Source organism: Molossus molossus, unplaced genomic scaffold, assembly GCF_014108415.1.
Source record: "Molossus molossus isolate mMolMol1 unplaced genomic scaffold, mMolMol1.p scaffold_m16_p_21, whole genome shotgun sequence".
NCBI lineage: Eukaryota > Metazoa > Chordata > Mammalia > Chiroptera > Molossidae > Molossus > Molossus molossus.
In genome coordinates, this window is record NW_023425357.1 from 35,424,981 (window position 1) to 35,439,343 (window position 14,363).

The 14,363-nt window shown below is 42.5% G+C and overlaps 3 protein-coding genes across 3 annotated transcripts in view; 2 read left to right on the forward strand and 1 right to left on the reverse strand.

Annotated features, from left to right (window-relative positions):
• TERF2 (telomeric repeat binding factor 2) overlaps positions 1–1,743 on the forward strand; it is a 28,136-nt gene extending 26,393 nt beyond the window's left edge. The window contains exon 10 of the mRNA XM_036275865.1: positions 66–1,743. Coding sequence (XP_036131758.1) covers positions 66–224 — 159 coding nt within the window. The 3' untranslated portion in view covers positions 225–1,743. The remainder of the gene's footprint in view (positions 1–65) is intronic.
• A 1,955-nt stretch (positions 1,744–3,698) lies between these two features.
• TMED6 (transmembrane p24 trafficking protein 6) lies at positions 3,699–11,098 on the forward strand. The gene is made up of 4 exons (XM_036274774.1): positions 3,699–4,203; positions 6,386–6,512; positions 7,729–7,880; positions 10,514–11,098. Exons 1-4 carry the CDS (start codon positions 3,991–3,993, stop codon positions 10,745–10,747), a joined length of 726 nt encoding a protein of 241 aa, XP_036130667.1. The 5' UTR covers positions 3,699–3,990; the 3' UTR covers positions 10,748–11,098.
• A 120-nt stretch (positions 11,099–11,218) lies between these two features.
• NIP7 (nucleolar pre-rRNA processing protein NIP7) lies at positions 11,219–14,356 on the reverse strand. Its single transcript, XM_036274775.1, has 5 exons — positions 14,178–14,356; positions 13,978–14,064; positions 13,744–13,882; positions 13,107–13,247; positions 11,219–12,638 (listed from the first exon to the last, which is right to left on the reverse strand). Exons 1-5 carry the CDS (start codon positions 14,231–14,233, stop codon positions 12,519–12,521), a joined length of 543 nt encoding a protein of 180 aa, XP_036130668.1. The 5' UTR covers positions 14,234–14,356; the 3' UTR covers positions 11,219–12,518.
• Positions 14,357–14,363: the final 7 nt, after the last annotated feature.

The following is a 14,363-nucleotide window of genomic DNA, read 5'->3' on the forward strand; positions in this document are numbered from 1 at the left end:
ACTGTATGAAAATGTGAATAAGTGGAGAGACCGGTTATGATAAATCTTTTGGTTTTCTTTTGCAGAAGTGGACTATAGAAGAAAGCGAGTGGATCAAGGCTGGAGTGCAGAAATTTGGGGAAGGAAACTGGGCTGCCATTTCTAAAAATTACCCATTTATTAACCGAACAGCTGTGATGATTAAGGATCGCTGGCGGACCATGAAAAGACTTGGCATGAACTGAAACAAGCTTTCATTTCCACAGAAGTCACAGGAGCATGGTTCCTAATAATAGCCCCGATAGTCTGCTCTTTCTTTCAGAAGCTGGGCTGGGATGAAAATTTTGGGCATCCTCCTCTGATATGGGGGAGGTCCCAATTCCACTTCATCACTGTTGAAGATCATGGAGCTGAAAGACAAAGCCAAGTCTACCCCATGTCCTTGGCAGAGACAACAGGCAGACAGCTTGTACAGTGCCAGAATATCACTAGTATTTCCCTTCTGCAGTGGTTTGCTTGAATTTAAATCCCCGGTAATCAGTAGAACCTTCTCCTAGGAAATGGTGGAGTCTGTTAGGAGCACTGTGACTCCATGACCTGTTAAAGCCAGCAACATGAGCATTATTTGGAGTGAACTTGATCCAGATAAAGCTTTGGCCTTCTGGTGCAAATGCAAAGAAACTTCTTCTGTCGTGAGCCCAGGCTGATAAGAGACCAGTCCTGGTGGAATCGGGGTCCCTTTAAAAACTGTTTAGCCTGTTGTGACATCAACACCTAGACCTAGTCTTGGCATTTGCTCTTAATATTAGCTGGGCTACGTAGGCAGGTTTAACCTCCACTTCTCATGTGGTTGAACCAGTGTGTTTTTTGGTGATTGTAGATATGCTTAGCCCCTCCCCCCATTCACTCTTCCCAATTCCCTTCCTTATGCTGGACTTTTAAGGCTTAAAAAAAATCCTGATTGAATATAAATGCCTAATTCCATTCTTTGTGAAATGGTTGCTTCCACTTGATTCCCTAATTGTGCTGTGTTAGTGTCTTGCACTGGAATTCAACATTTCCTTCTCCTTTTGTACCGTATTGTGCTTGTTGTCTCTCTTGGACATCCTTAAAGACTGTCTTTTTAGCAAAAAAAAATTTCAGTAAAGTGTTTTCTGTAATCATTTTTTAAAATTTGAGAACTAATTACTGTCCATAACTTGTAGCATTCTTCATTAAAGTCTTGCTTCTCTCAAATTTAAGTAGCTGTTTAATTGCAGCATAGCATGTATGAACACATGGAGGTAGCAAAATGTTAAACAAATTTTGCTAAACTACATTGATTGTTAAAAAGCTGATGTCAATCTGTATTGGATATTCTAATCCTTGGAAGCTATGTCGAACCCTTTTTCTCTTTTGAGTGCAAGATGTAAAGAAATGCTAAAGTTTTCAAATTCATCCTGTAGTTATAAGTTGGAAACTTTGTACAGCTTTATTACCTATTAACTACATGTTTTGGTACTGTTGTTTTTCTGTCAATTAACCCCAAATGAAACTACAGTGAGAACGTGATCTCTCAATACAGCCGCCTCCTCTTCATCTGGTTGCACCTAGTGTGGTCTCCCTCTCAACTGGGTTCGGCTCCAGAAGCTTTTCTCCCTAACTCTCACTTCATTGATAGGGCGCTCTCTGGGTAGAAGAGAGACACTGTGATGCATTTAGGGAAGCCAAATATACTAATCAGTGTTTCCTAAATTTGAAAAATACACAGGTTCATTAACATTTTTTTTTATCCTCATCTGAGGACATTTTTCCATTTTTTGTTCAGATAGAGCGGGAGGGAGAGAGAGGAAGTGAGAGAGGGAGAAACATCGATGTCAAAGGGACACATCGAGTGGCTGCCACCCGCACGGCCCAACCAGGGCCGGGGACAGACGGCAACCGAAGTACACGCCCCTAGTGGGAACCGAACCCGGGTCTCTCTGTACCGCAGGCTCACGCTCCAACCACTGAGCCAAACTGGCCAGGGCCATTAACATTTTTAAACAAAACTTCAGTGTTATAGTGTTACTGAAATCTATACAACCTAAAAACAGCCTGTGGCTTCTAGAGAACTATTAAACAAACTTACTGTGTCCTATTGACTGTTTTGCTAAATCTAAGTCACTACTCACATTAGTGTGAAAACTGTGGCGGTGGGACTCGGTAGGGGTGCCCGTGCCACTGTGTGCTGAGTTATGACCCTAGTCTCTCCCACCTCCACCTTAGCGAGACTGCTGCAGAGTGCTGTGACATTTGGTCTCCTCTAGAATGGAAAATGATTAAGTCTTTGCTTGTTAGCTTTTGATAGTTCAAGTACTACTACTTGAGGTCAATGTGATGAATCTGAAGCAAGACTTGGTTAGAAGCTGCTAATGCTGCTTTGTTTTTTTAGATTATGGTGGAAATAAAAACATTTAGATATTGGCATGACTCAGACTGACAGAAACACTGTCCTGGTGGGTAAGAGTGCAAGGCCCACTCAGGGCCCCTGCTGTGCCACCTGTGCTAGTGGGATGGTGAGCCAGCCACTGGAATCTCTGAATGTCCATTTCTGTCACTTGCTCACTCTTCGTCCATTAAAAAAAAAAAAATTATATCAAGTAAATGTTTATTATTTTTTCTTTATTGATTTTCGAGAGAGAGAGAGAGAAATATCTATGAGAGAGAACATTGATTGGCTGCCTCCTGCATGCCCCACACTGGGGATTTGGCCCACAACCTGGACATGTGCCCTGACCCAGAATCAAACTGGCGACCTCTTGGTGCATGGGTTGACGCTCAACCACTGAGCCACACCAGCTGGGTAATCCATTTAAATTTTTGCACACGCTTTCATGTACTTTGTTCTCTAAACTATAGCATTGGGCAGAAAGAAATCCATTGAAACAGATGTTGCCCCATGTGTCTTATTGGAGCAATAGATACCATCTAGCAATTTGATCATAAGAGAAAAGTCTCCCCAGCCAACTTCTGTCTGTATATTCAGATGGTTGTAAATAAACTTACTCAATATTTATCCCCAAGAAACAAGAACTGAAAAATGACAGCTAAAAGGAAGGATGGAAATAAATACCTCTTCTGACGTAGTTAGTAGATTCTATCTAGCACCCATTAAGTAAATTTGGTAAGCCACTGAGTTTTATTTTTTTTTTCCCCAGGTTGGTCATTTATCCCACAGGAGAAAGCACTTTATTTATTTATTTGGTACATGCCTCTAGCGGGAACTGAACCTGGGACTCTCTCTGGTCCACAGGCTGACGCTCCAACCGCTGAGCCAAACCGGCCAGGGCCACCACTGAGTTTTTTTGTTTGTTTGTTTTTTATCCTCACCCAAGGACATTTTTGCATTTATCTTCAGATAGAGCAGGAGGGAGAGAGAAACATAGATGTGAGAGAGACATATCTACTGGCTGCCACCCACACGACCCCAACCGGGGCCAGGCACAAACTGCAACTGAGGTACGTGCCCTTAGTGGGAACCGAACCCAGGACTCCCTGGTCCACAGGCCAACGCTCTAACCGACCAGGGCACCACTGAGTTTTTTTTATTTAATCCTCACCCGAGGACATTTTTTCCATTTTTTGTTCAGGTAGAGTGGGAGGAAGAGCGAGAGCGAGAGCGAGACACATCAATGTGAAAGGGACACATTGAGTGGTTGCCACCCGCATGACCAACCAGGGCCGGGGACAAACTGCAACCGAGGTACGTGCCCTTAGCGGGAACCGAACCTGGGTCTTGCTGGACCACAGGCCGACACTCTTAACTGCTGAGCCAAACTGGCCAGGGCACCAGTGAGTTTTTTAAGTAAAAGCAAAACTCTCCTGTGAGCCAAGCATGGGGGTATCATGCCAGTTCTATTATGGAATATCTATGTGTGGCCCTGAAACTGGCCCAAGAGTGAATTGTGGAGTTAATGATTAGTGATCTAAACTACTTGGTTCCACTGGGCTGCAGGCAGTTCACCTGCAGAGGAGTCTCTAGGAATCAGCATGTTCCTTTTTATCCTTGGGGCTGGATTGGTGGTTCTGAGCCTAGGGACCTCTGCTAGGAGCCAGAAGACAGAACCCCTTAGTGGCTCTGGGGACCAGCCACTCTTCCGGGGAGAAGATCGATATGACTTTGCCATCATGATCCCTCCAGGAGGCACAGAATGCTTTTGGCAATTTGCCCACCAGACTGGCTACTTCTATTTCAGTTATGAGGTAGGTACTCAGGCTCCTCTGGCCATATGGGGGGCTTTTTGTTGTTGTTTCCTTTTGTAAAGTGGATCAAGTTCTAGACTAACATGAGGTTCTGGTTGTATTTATTATGCTGTGATTCTCTACCTATTAATGAAATGAACCTGCAGTTAGATGGAAACTCGGTGGATGAATAATCACTAAAACATATGGCTTAGCTTCTCAAACTGGGGGCTATGGAAGTGTGCTCAAAGCCATGGGACAAAGGGTGCTTCTTCCTGGAGAAATAATCGTCACATTTACTTGGATTTGGAGATGAGAGGGGAGAGAATACATTTTAAAAATATTAATATAGGTATGGAAAGTCACATGAACTTCAGAAACATACCCAGAGATTTCAAAAAGACAGTTCAGTTTATGGGGTTGGAAGAATAACAATTACTCTCTTGCCTTTAGGGGTAATTCTGGCAAACTGGAGAATCACTAGTTCAAGATTTCTCTATTCCGCCAGACAGTCCTGTTTGTGTTAGGAAGGGAAATGTTTTCAAGTTGCTTCTTCCCAGGCCAGGTACTTTCATCCATCCTCCAGTCTCATATCACAGGGCCCAAGGGTGGTCTGCTCAGTAGTGAAGTTAGAGGCAGTTCATTTCCTTTGTTCTTTATCTTAGAGACCTGTTAACTTTCTAATTTTGTTTACATAGTAATAGATTATGTATACTGAACTTATTCCACTCCACTGTATCTTAAAACTTCTTTTAGCCCTGGCCAGTGTGGCCCAGTTTGTTGAGCACAGTCCCATGCACCAAGAGGTGGCTGGTTGGATTCCTGGTCGGGGCACATGCCTGGGTTGCAGGCTTGACCCCCAGTAGGGGGCACGCAAGGGGCAGCCAATAGATGTTTCTCTCCTCTCCCTCTCCCTTCTTTCTCTAAAAACAATAAAAACTCATTTTGAAAAACACATTTTAAATTAACTTATCAGAGCTTTTTCTTTTCTCTCAATTGTGATAGAAGAGTAGCTATAGTCAGCTCTCACTGTAGCCTGGGCTTATTAAGACACAGCTTGGGTCTGGCCAGTGTGGCTCAGTAGTTGAGCGTCGACCCATGCACCAAGAGGTCGCTGGTTCGTTTCCTGGTCAGGGCACATGCCCAGGTTGTGAGCCAAATACCCAGTGGGGGGCATGCAGGAGGTGGCCAATTGATGTTCTCTCATCGATGTTTCTCTCTCTCTTCCTTTCCCTTCCTCACTCTCTCTAAAACCAATTTTTAAAAAAAATTTTTTTAAAAGATTGCCCTGGCCCTGGCGGGTTTGGCTCAGCGGTTGGAGCGTCGGCCTGCGGTACAGAGAGACCTGGGTTCAGTTCCCGCTAAGGGCACGTACCTCGGTTGCGGTTTGTCCCCGGTCCTGGTTGGTCGTGCGGGTGGCAGCCACTCGATGTGTCTCTTCACATCGATGTTTCTCTCTCTCTCTCTTCCTCTCCCTCCCTCCCGCTCTATCTGAACAAAAAATGGAAAAATGTCCTCGGGTGAGGATAAAAAAAAAAATAAATAAATAATAAAAAAATAAAAGATTGCCCTGGCCTGCGGACCAAGGAGTCCCGGGTTTGATTCTAGTCAAGGGCACATACCTCAGTTGCAGTTAGTCCCAGGCCCCAGATGGGGTCATGTGGATGGCCACCAATCGATGTGTCTATCTCACGTCGATGTCTCTCTCTCTCTTTTCCTCCCACTCTGTCTGAAGATAAATGTAAAAATATCCTCGGGTGAGTATTAAAAAAAAAAAGGCCCAGCTTGGCAATAAGTGCCTATTGAGTGCCTTATTTGCTGTCAAGCATGAAATAAGCTCAAGTGTGCAAGGACAACACCAGGGAGCTCAAAACCAAGCTACTTCAGTCAAGAACTTGACAACCAGACTCTTAGACACCAACCTATGCCTGCTGTATGGCCTGTGACATGCCTTGACAGGAGTGCTATTGGCATTTGGGGCAATTCTTCGTCCTGCAGTACTGTTTCTAACGTGGCAGGATGTTCAGTTTTGCTGTCCCTCCCCAACCCACCCAGACACCACTGCTGTCTCGATTCAAATCCCAGAAGGGGTTGGGCAGTACTATCCCTGAATGAGAACCTTATGGGACGTCAATCTTACCACTTAACTAGCTTCTTGGTGATGTATCAGGGGCTTTTCTCCCTCTCTAATGTGTCTTGGCAGGTTCAGCGGACACTGGGAATATCACATGACCGGCATATTGCTGCCACTGCACATACCCCACGGGGTTTTCTCATAGAAACCTCTCAGAATGTTCGGGGCCAGATTAACTTCTCTACCCAAGAGACAGGTCTGTTTTCATCACCACAGCTATCGTAATAATCATGTTTCTTTTACATTGGAAAAATGGTAAGGAAGTATTGAAATTAAGTACCTACAATGTAAAAACCCTGGCTTTTTCACATAGGGATGGTGAAACAGTAGGAAAAAAATGTAGCCTAGAATACCAAAAACCAGTGTTGCTGGAGACTACCAATGGCCAAGTGACAGTCCACTGGCAGTGTGGGCACAGTCTCCAGATGACTAATTACAACTCCAGGGTCCAGAAGGTCAATTTGATCTCATCTCCAACTGACTAGAATATGAGAAAGCAATCAAAACAGACAGACTCATTTAAGATACTACAGAATTCCAATGAATAAATTTATTATGGGAAATGGGACATTTCCTTCCAGTCATTGGCATACATGAGCCAGTTACATAGAGCAAACTCAGAACATGGCCATGAAAAATGTCCACAATCCACAACAAAGCATTTCTCCAGTCACCAGAAAATTCCTACAGCCAGATTGAACCTGTCCCCACCCTGGACAGCACCAGTCAGTAGCCTTCTCTATCAGCCAAGTGTACAATAAAAAAAGATGCTTCTCAGGAGCATAACACAATCCTTCGTTGTATAGCACAGGATACTCAGCATTGTAGGATATTTAGCATCTATGTCCCCTCCATGCCAGTAGTGTCCTCCAATCATTTTGACAAATACATTGCCACACGTTTTTCATCCCACTCCTCCCCACTCCCACATATACAAGGGAGGCAACCCCAACTGGCAGCCAGCACCAGTACATACGCAAAACCACCGGTCCCTGTATAGACCACCTTGCAGTTAGTTAGTCCAGCAGGACAGTTTCTTTCATTCACACTTCCATGTTTGCCTAGTGTAAGTTCAAGATGGTATCCTCCAGCTCTTAATTTCATCTCAATTTGAGAAATTCCTTAATAAGAGATAATAGGTTGAAAAAGAGGAAGGAAACATTGTTTTCAGTATAGAACTGGTTAGTAATATTTGGTAAAACATAATTATTATAAATAGTATTTAGTAACAAGTTTCATGTAAGATCAGTGTCTTTCTTCCACATCAAAAACTGGATCTCTGTACTTGCTAAATAGGAAGGTGCTAAAGTAGCACGTTGACCACTGGAGAACAGACATCTCCAAACCTAGAGGGTGAAGATGAACAAAAGGTGGGAGACTAAGACTTGGTAATGATCTAGGGATTCCTACAGGTTTTTATCAACTTTGTCTAAAAAATCAGCAAAACCACTTTGGTTCTGTGCAAGTGTACCTCAATTTTGGAGTCTTCTATGAAGGGCCTGAGGTGGACCACAAACAGAAGAATGAAAGAAAACAACTGAATGACACTCTGGATGCAATTGAGGTAACTGTTTTGTGGAAGAAAAACATACATGGAAACTGATTTTAAATTTATAGAAAATAAATTTATAGAAAAGATTAAAAATATGGGAGTAATATCATTTGAACCAAGCACTCATTTGGGTAGAAATGAAACTGGCAAAAAGAGTTGAAGTCTTTAATTTTTATGACTTGGAGCTCTTGAAATTCCTCATTTGTTTTATACCAGGGGTAGCTAACGAGAGCTCATAGGCCAGAGCAGGCCCACTGCCTGTTTTGTTTTTTTAAATGTAGATATAATTCACCATTTTAACGTTTACCATTCAGTGGTTTTCAGCACATTCCCAAGGTACTGCAATAGTCACCAGCATCTAATTCCAGAAGTTTCATCACCCCCTTGAAACACCATACCCACTAGTCACTATCCATTCCCATGCCTCTCAGCTCTGGGCAATCACACACTCGTCTACGTTTTGTCTCTATAAATTTGTCTATTCTGTATATTTCACGAGTTAAATCATATAATGTAGCCTTTTGTCTCTGGCTCCTTTAATTTAGTGTTTTTAAGGCTTATCCACATTGTAGCATGTATTAGTATCTCATTCCCTTTTATGGCTGAATAATATTCTATTGTCTAGATATACATTATTTACCCATCACCTGACAGACGTGGGTTATTTCTATTTTTTGGCTATCATGAATAATGCTATGAACATTTGCATATAAGTTTTTGTGTAAAGTTGTTTTCATGTCTGTATATATATAGCAGTGTACTGTGTTGGGTCATATAGTTAAACTTTGTATAACCGAGGAACTGCTAATTTTCCACAGTGGCTAAACCATTTTACACTCCAACAGTGAATGAGAGTTGCAATTTCTCCACATCCTCACCAACATATATTTCTTTCTTTCTTCTTTTTTTTAATTCTTTTTTCTTTATTGATTTTAGAGAGAGTGAGGAAGGGAGAGGGAGAGATAGAAACACTGATGAGAGAGAACATCGATTGGCCGCCTCCTGCATGCCCCTCACTGGGGATTGGGCTCACAACCTGGGCATGTGCCCTGACCAGGAATCGAACTGGCGACCTTTTCCTGCATGGGCCACTGAGCTACACCAGCCAGGCATCAACATATCTTTTTTTTTATCCTCACCTGAGGACATTTTTCCATTTGTTTGTTTAGATAGAGTGGGAGGGAGAAAGAGGAAGAGAGAGAAAGAGAAACATTGAAGTGAAAGGGACACATAGAGTGGCTACCATCTGCAGGACCCAACCAAGGACAAACTGCAACTGAGTTACGTGCCCTTAGCGGGAACCGAACCGCAAGCAGATGCTCTAACTGCTGAGCCAAACCGGCCAGGACAACATATATTTCTTATTAGCCACCCTAGTGGGTGTGAAATGGGACCTTGTGATTTTGAGTTGTCTCCCTAATGACATTGAGCATCTTTTTATGTGCTTTTTGGCCATTTATATATTTTCTTTGGAGAAATGTCTATTTAAATCCTTTGTCCCCTTTAAAATTAGGTTATTTATTTTTGAGCTTTAAGTTTTTAAAATAATATATATTCTGGATATAAGTTTCTTATCAGATATATGATTTACAGATATTTTCTCCCATTCTGTGTGATGTCTTTGACTTTCACAATAGTCTACTTGATGAACTAAAGTCCACTGCCTAGTTGTTTTTTATTTAATGTTTGTGTTTTGTTTTTTTATCCTCACCCGAGGATATCTCTGCATTTATCTTCAAATAGAGTGGGAGGGAGAGAGGGAGGAAGAGACAGAAACATTGATGTGAGAGACACATCGACTGGTTGCTGCCCACACAAACCTAATTGGGGCCGGGGACAAACTGCAACTGAGGTCTGTGCCCTTAGTGGGAACTGGACCCGGGTCTCTCTGGTCCACAGGTCAACGCTCTAACCGCTGAGCCAAACAGGCCAGGGCATGTTTTTTAATTTTTTTTTTTTATTGATATTAGAGAGAGGGAGAGGGAGAGGGAGAGATAGAAACATCATGAGAGAGAACATTAATTGGCAGCCTCCTGCATGCCCCTCCCCGAGGGTTAGGCACACAGCCTGGGCATGTGCCCTGAAGAAATAGAACCGGCGACCTCTTGGTGCATGGGTCTACGCTCAACCACTGAGCCACACCGGCTGGGCAACTGCCTAGTTTTGTAAATGAAGTTTCATTGGAACATAGCCATTATCAATTGGCTATTACATATTGTCTATGGCTGTTTTTGTGCTACAATGGCAGAGTTCAGTAGTTGCAAGAGATTGAATGGCCTGCAAAGCTTAAAATATTTACTATATTATCTGGCTCTATAAGTTTGCAGGCCCTTGTCTTCTACCACCCAAGACAATAATGTGTTGAGTACATATCTAAATTAAGAGATCTCTGGAAGAGTTCTCTAGTTTCAACATTGAAGTTTTTCATTAAAAAAAAATTTTTAACCTAAAGACCAGACCATTTTTCATGTACAGCAAAACTACCATTTCTCAACAACTACAATATATTACATATCATAAAATCATGTAAGTTATTCAATTTCCAGATAACTTAGGTTAGTGCTGGTGAGCACCCAGGTGAGGCTGCACGGGGTGGGGTGGGGGGTGGGGGGGGTGCTTTCCTGATTTCATTGTCTGTCTCACAGGAAAGTACACGAAAGGTACAGAAAAATATCTTTCACATGTGGCGTTACTACAACTTTGCCCGCATGAGGAAAATGGCTGACTTTTTCCTTCTCCAATCAAACTATAACTATGTCAACTGGTGGTCGATGGCCCAGAGCCTTGTAATTGTTCTTTCTGGTATCCTGCAGCTGTACTTCTTGAAGCGTCTCTTCAATGTCCCAACAACTACAGGCACAAAGAAGCCAAAATGCTAAGCTAAAATAATTATAGCACCCTGGCTCTTTTCTTCTGAGGCAGAAGCTTGTTAAAGCTTGTTAAATCAGCTTTGTAAAGTTATTGAAAAAAAAAATTAAATTTTCATCTTAAAAAGATTGTCTTATTGCTCTCATCTACAGAGGCAAAATGGCAATAAAGGAATAAAAATGTATAAGTTTTGATGTTGGCTGTTTCTAAATATGCACTAAATGCTTCCATCAAAATATTGTTCATCATACAGTGGTTCCTTAACCTTTCCTAAGTTTATTTAGAGGTTAACAGAGAAACTTGGGAGAAGAGTTGGAAAAAATGGGACAAAAACATATAAAACCCAGTTTTGTTTTTAATTTTTTTTTCTTTATTGATTTCAGAGAGAGGAAGGGAGAGGGGAAGAGGGATAGAAATATCGATGAGAGAGACCATCGATTGGCCGCCGCCTGCATGCCCCCCACTGGGGACTGGGCCCATAACCTGGGCATGTGCCCTGACCTGGAGTTGAACCGGCGACCTCTTGGTGCATGGGTCTATGCTCAGCCAGTGAGATACACCGTAAAACTCAGTTTTTATATGGGTTTTATATGTTGCTTACAAAAACAGAGGAGTTGGTAGAATGTTTTTTGTAGTTAAAAAATGTTTTATTTTTAGAGATGTAACCACTGAAATGTAAAATAAACAGTATATTCATTAGAGAAATTGTTTTACAATACAGGTAGTTTTAAAAATATTTCTCGGTGAAATGTTTCTCATTTGAAAAATATTTTAATAATTCTAAAAATAATTTTGGGAAGCATGGGGAAGAATTAAGGAGATAAACTATTTCAGGGTCTCTGATTAATGCTTTTTGTCTGTCTAGTAAGGTAAGTAAAAGGTTCATAGGAAAAATGTTTTAGGAAACAAAGGTGATAAAAGTAACATTCAACCTGAGATCACACCATTCAGAAAAAAGATTGAGAAAGCAGCTTGGAAAAACCAAAACAATATAATCCAATTATACTCATTAGATCATACTCTAGTAGCAGAAACACCGAGTATATGCAACATAAAAATAATTCTTACCATTTATTTAACACCTGTCACTTGCCAGGCACTGTGCTAGGTACTTTACAATCATTTCTAATTCTAAAAACCATTTTTCAGTAGATGGTTAAAGCTGTTTTTTGACAAAGAAGAAAATCAAGCTCATTAAAGCTTAATAATTCATCTAAAGTATCATAGAGCTGGTAGGTATTGGAACTAGGTTTAGAATTCAAGTGTTCCTTCACACCACAGAGCACCAACCATGAGGAAAATAAGCAGAATAAATTGCTCTCTCAGTATTTTATCCAAATTTCATTTGTAAAATCCCAGACATAGCATACTATTCCGATACAGCAATACCTATCTTTTATAGTAATAATAAGTCAGAAAACCTGTTGCGTTCTCATCATGGGTTTAGAAAACAGTGTTATCACAAATAACAATTATAAGCTATTCTTGTTCTCAATTCCAATGACTTAGAACCTTTCACTAAAAATAAGCCCTCTGATTAAAATATAAGACACAATATTCTGTTTTGTAACAAACACAAACATCTGAAACTCCATTTTTGACCCATTTCTGCTTAATAAGATCCAGCCTGCATTTGTCCATAATAGAAAGAATATTAAACTAAGAAGTCCCTGGAGAGGTCACAGTGTAAACAAAATTCAACATGTTGGTGGAGCCTACACAGACACTGGAAACAAAGCTAGGCCCTTTCACACAGCCATAAGTTCTTGCGAAGATTCCGTTTTAAGTCAATGTCTCTTCATGTCGTACATATTCCCCAATGTCTGCTTGATGAAATACCACAATCGCCATGGGGTCTACTTTCCTGCAGTCTTGTGTAGACTTTGCTGCCACCCCAAAACCCTGGGATTCAAAAGAAGACACACTGATTCACTCAAGTCATTCAATAAGCACGCAATGAAGGCTGGAAATAACAAAGATGAAGAAAATACAGTTCTCTGAGAAAGTAAAAATTTAATCTTTCAAGCCCACAGACTAAAAATACATCCTTCTTGCCCTGGCCGGTTTGGCTCAGCGGTTAGAGCGTTGGCCTGCGGTCCCAAGAGACCCAGGGTCGGTTCCCACTAAGGGTATGTACCTTGATTGCGGTTTGTCCCTGGCCCTGGTTCGGTCGTGCAGGTGGCAGCCACTCAATGTGTCTCTTTCACGTCGATATTTCTCTCTCTCTCCCCTACTCTATCTGAACAAAAAAATGCAAAAATGTCCTCAGGTGACTAATAAGTAAGTAAGTAAATAAATAAATAAATAAAAATACATCCTTCTTGAATAAGAAGATCCTTAATTTTTGTAACAGTTACCATCTGTACTCACCAAAGGGATGTCTGCCATGGAATATACCACCACTCCCTGGTATTGAGAAGTATTTTCAGTGATTCGACCCAGTCCAGATTTTAATACATGGTTCCCATACAAGAAGGACTGCTCTGCTCCAGACTTTATCCACACTTTGTACTATAAAATAGAATTAAATCCAAGAAATAGAAATGCTAATAGTTATATCCCTGCGGATAAGCTAGCTGCTGCATCTGTGATTAATTTCTTGAACGATGTATGTTTCCCTCAAACTGTTCATCCCCTGAACAGAACTGCCAGGTTCTTTGGTTCTTTACTTCCTCCGCTCTACAAGCAACTTCTCCCATGCACAGTTAAACAGCTTCTTTTCTGGACCCACTGTGCTCCTAATCACAGCCACCTATTTGCTTCTCCATCTTCAGCTGGGTTTGCAGAGGCTTTTCTACCTTGCGGAGATAATTACAACTATTAGTCACATAGCACTCCTGCCCCAGAGCCCTAACCAAACCCAAAGCATCTCCACCTACTAGCACTGACTGCAAGCACTATCAGGAACTCCGTGGCCGAGAAGCTGCCCAATTATCTGCGTTCTGAGGTGGCCCTCATCCCGGACTTCCTCCATCCCCAGGGGCCGACTGGAACCCACCCCACAAACCTTGGCATAGGGCGCAAGGTAATCCAGAGCTGTGATGTGCAACCGGAATTTGTGAGTCTTGGTGAATTTTCCGAAGCAGGTCCCCAGAGACACCAGTTTGTCACTAGAGATGTTGGCAGCCAACTTCAAGATCTTTTCACTTAAAAAGTAAGGAAGAAAAAGGTGTCATATAAGGGCGCTGGTGGGACCCAGGCCCCCACCCGGGTCCATGCTGCCCACCCGGTCCCTCCTCACCTCACGTAGTACACCCGGTCGTTGTGCAGCCTGAAACAGTAGGTGCCGTCGGGCCTGTCGACCAGCAGCTGAAGATTCTCCCCAATGCTGTAGGCAAACGTTGGACTGGAGGCCGCGTCCGAACGGACTGGTCCCGGCCCCGCTGCACCCCTGCCCCTCCCCACCACACACGCTCCCTCTTCTGCCCCGCGCGCTCTTACTATCTTGCTATCTTCTCAAACATGACACGGGTCTCTTCTTCAGTCAAAGGCCGCATTCTCCCGCTGTCGCAACACCAGATCCTCGTGCCTCAGCCGCCGGAAGCGGAAGTCAGTCTCCAGCCTCTTCCTGGTAACGCCAAAGTCCAACTCCCCACCGCTTTCCATTGGTTCCGCACGCCAGCGCCC

Coding starts and splice junctions, on each gene's coding strand:
- NIP7 (XM_036274775.1), bottom strand. CDS start 14,233: ATGCGGCCTTTGACTGAAGAAGAGACCCGTGTCATGTTTGAGAAGATA. Junction 13,883..13,977: donor GACCGGGTGTACTACGTGAG/GTGAGGAGGGAC, acceptor TTACTTTTTAAG/TGAAAAGATCTTGAAGTTGG. Junction 13,248..13,743: donor ACCTTGCGCCCTATGCCAAG/GTTTGTGGGGTG, acceptor TCTATTTTATAG/TACAAAGTGTGGATAAAGTC.
- TMED6 (XM_036274774.1), top strand. CDS start 3,991: ATGTTCCTTTTTATCCTTGGGGCTGGATTGGTGGTTCTGAGCCTAGGG. Junction 4,204..6,385: donor ACTTCTATTTCAGTTATGAG/GTAGGTACTCAG, acceptor GTGTCTTGGCAG/GTTCAGCGGACACTGGGAAT. Junction 7,881..10,513: donor ACACTCTGGATGCAATTGAG/GTAACTGTTTTG, acceptor TCTGTCTCACAG/GAAAGTACACGAAAGGTACA.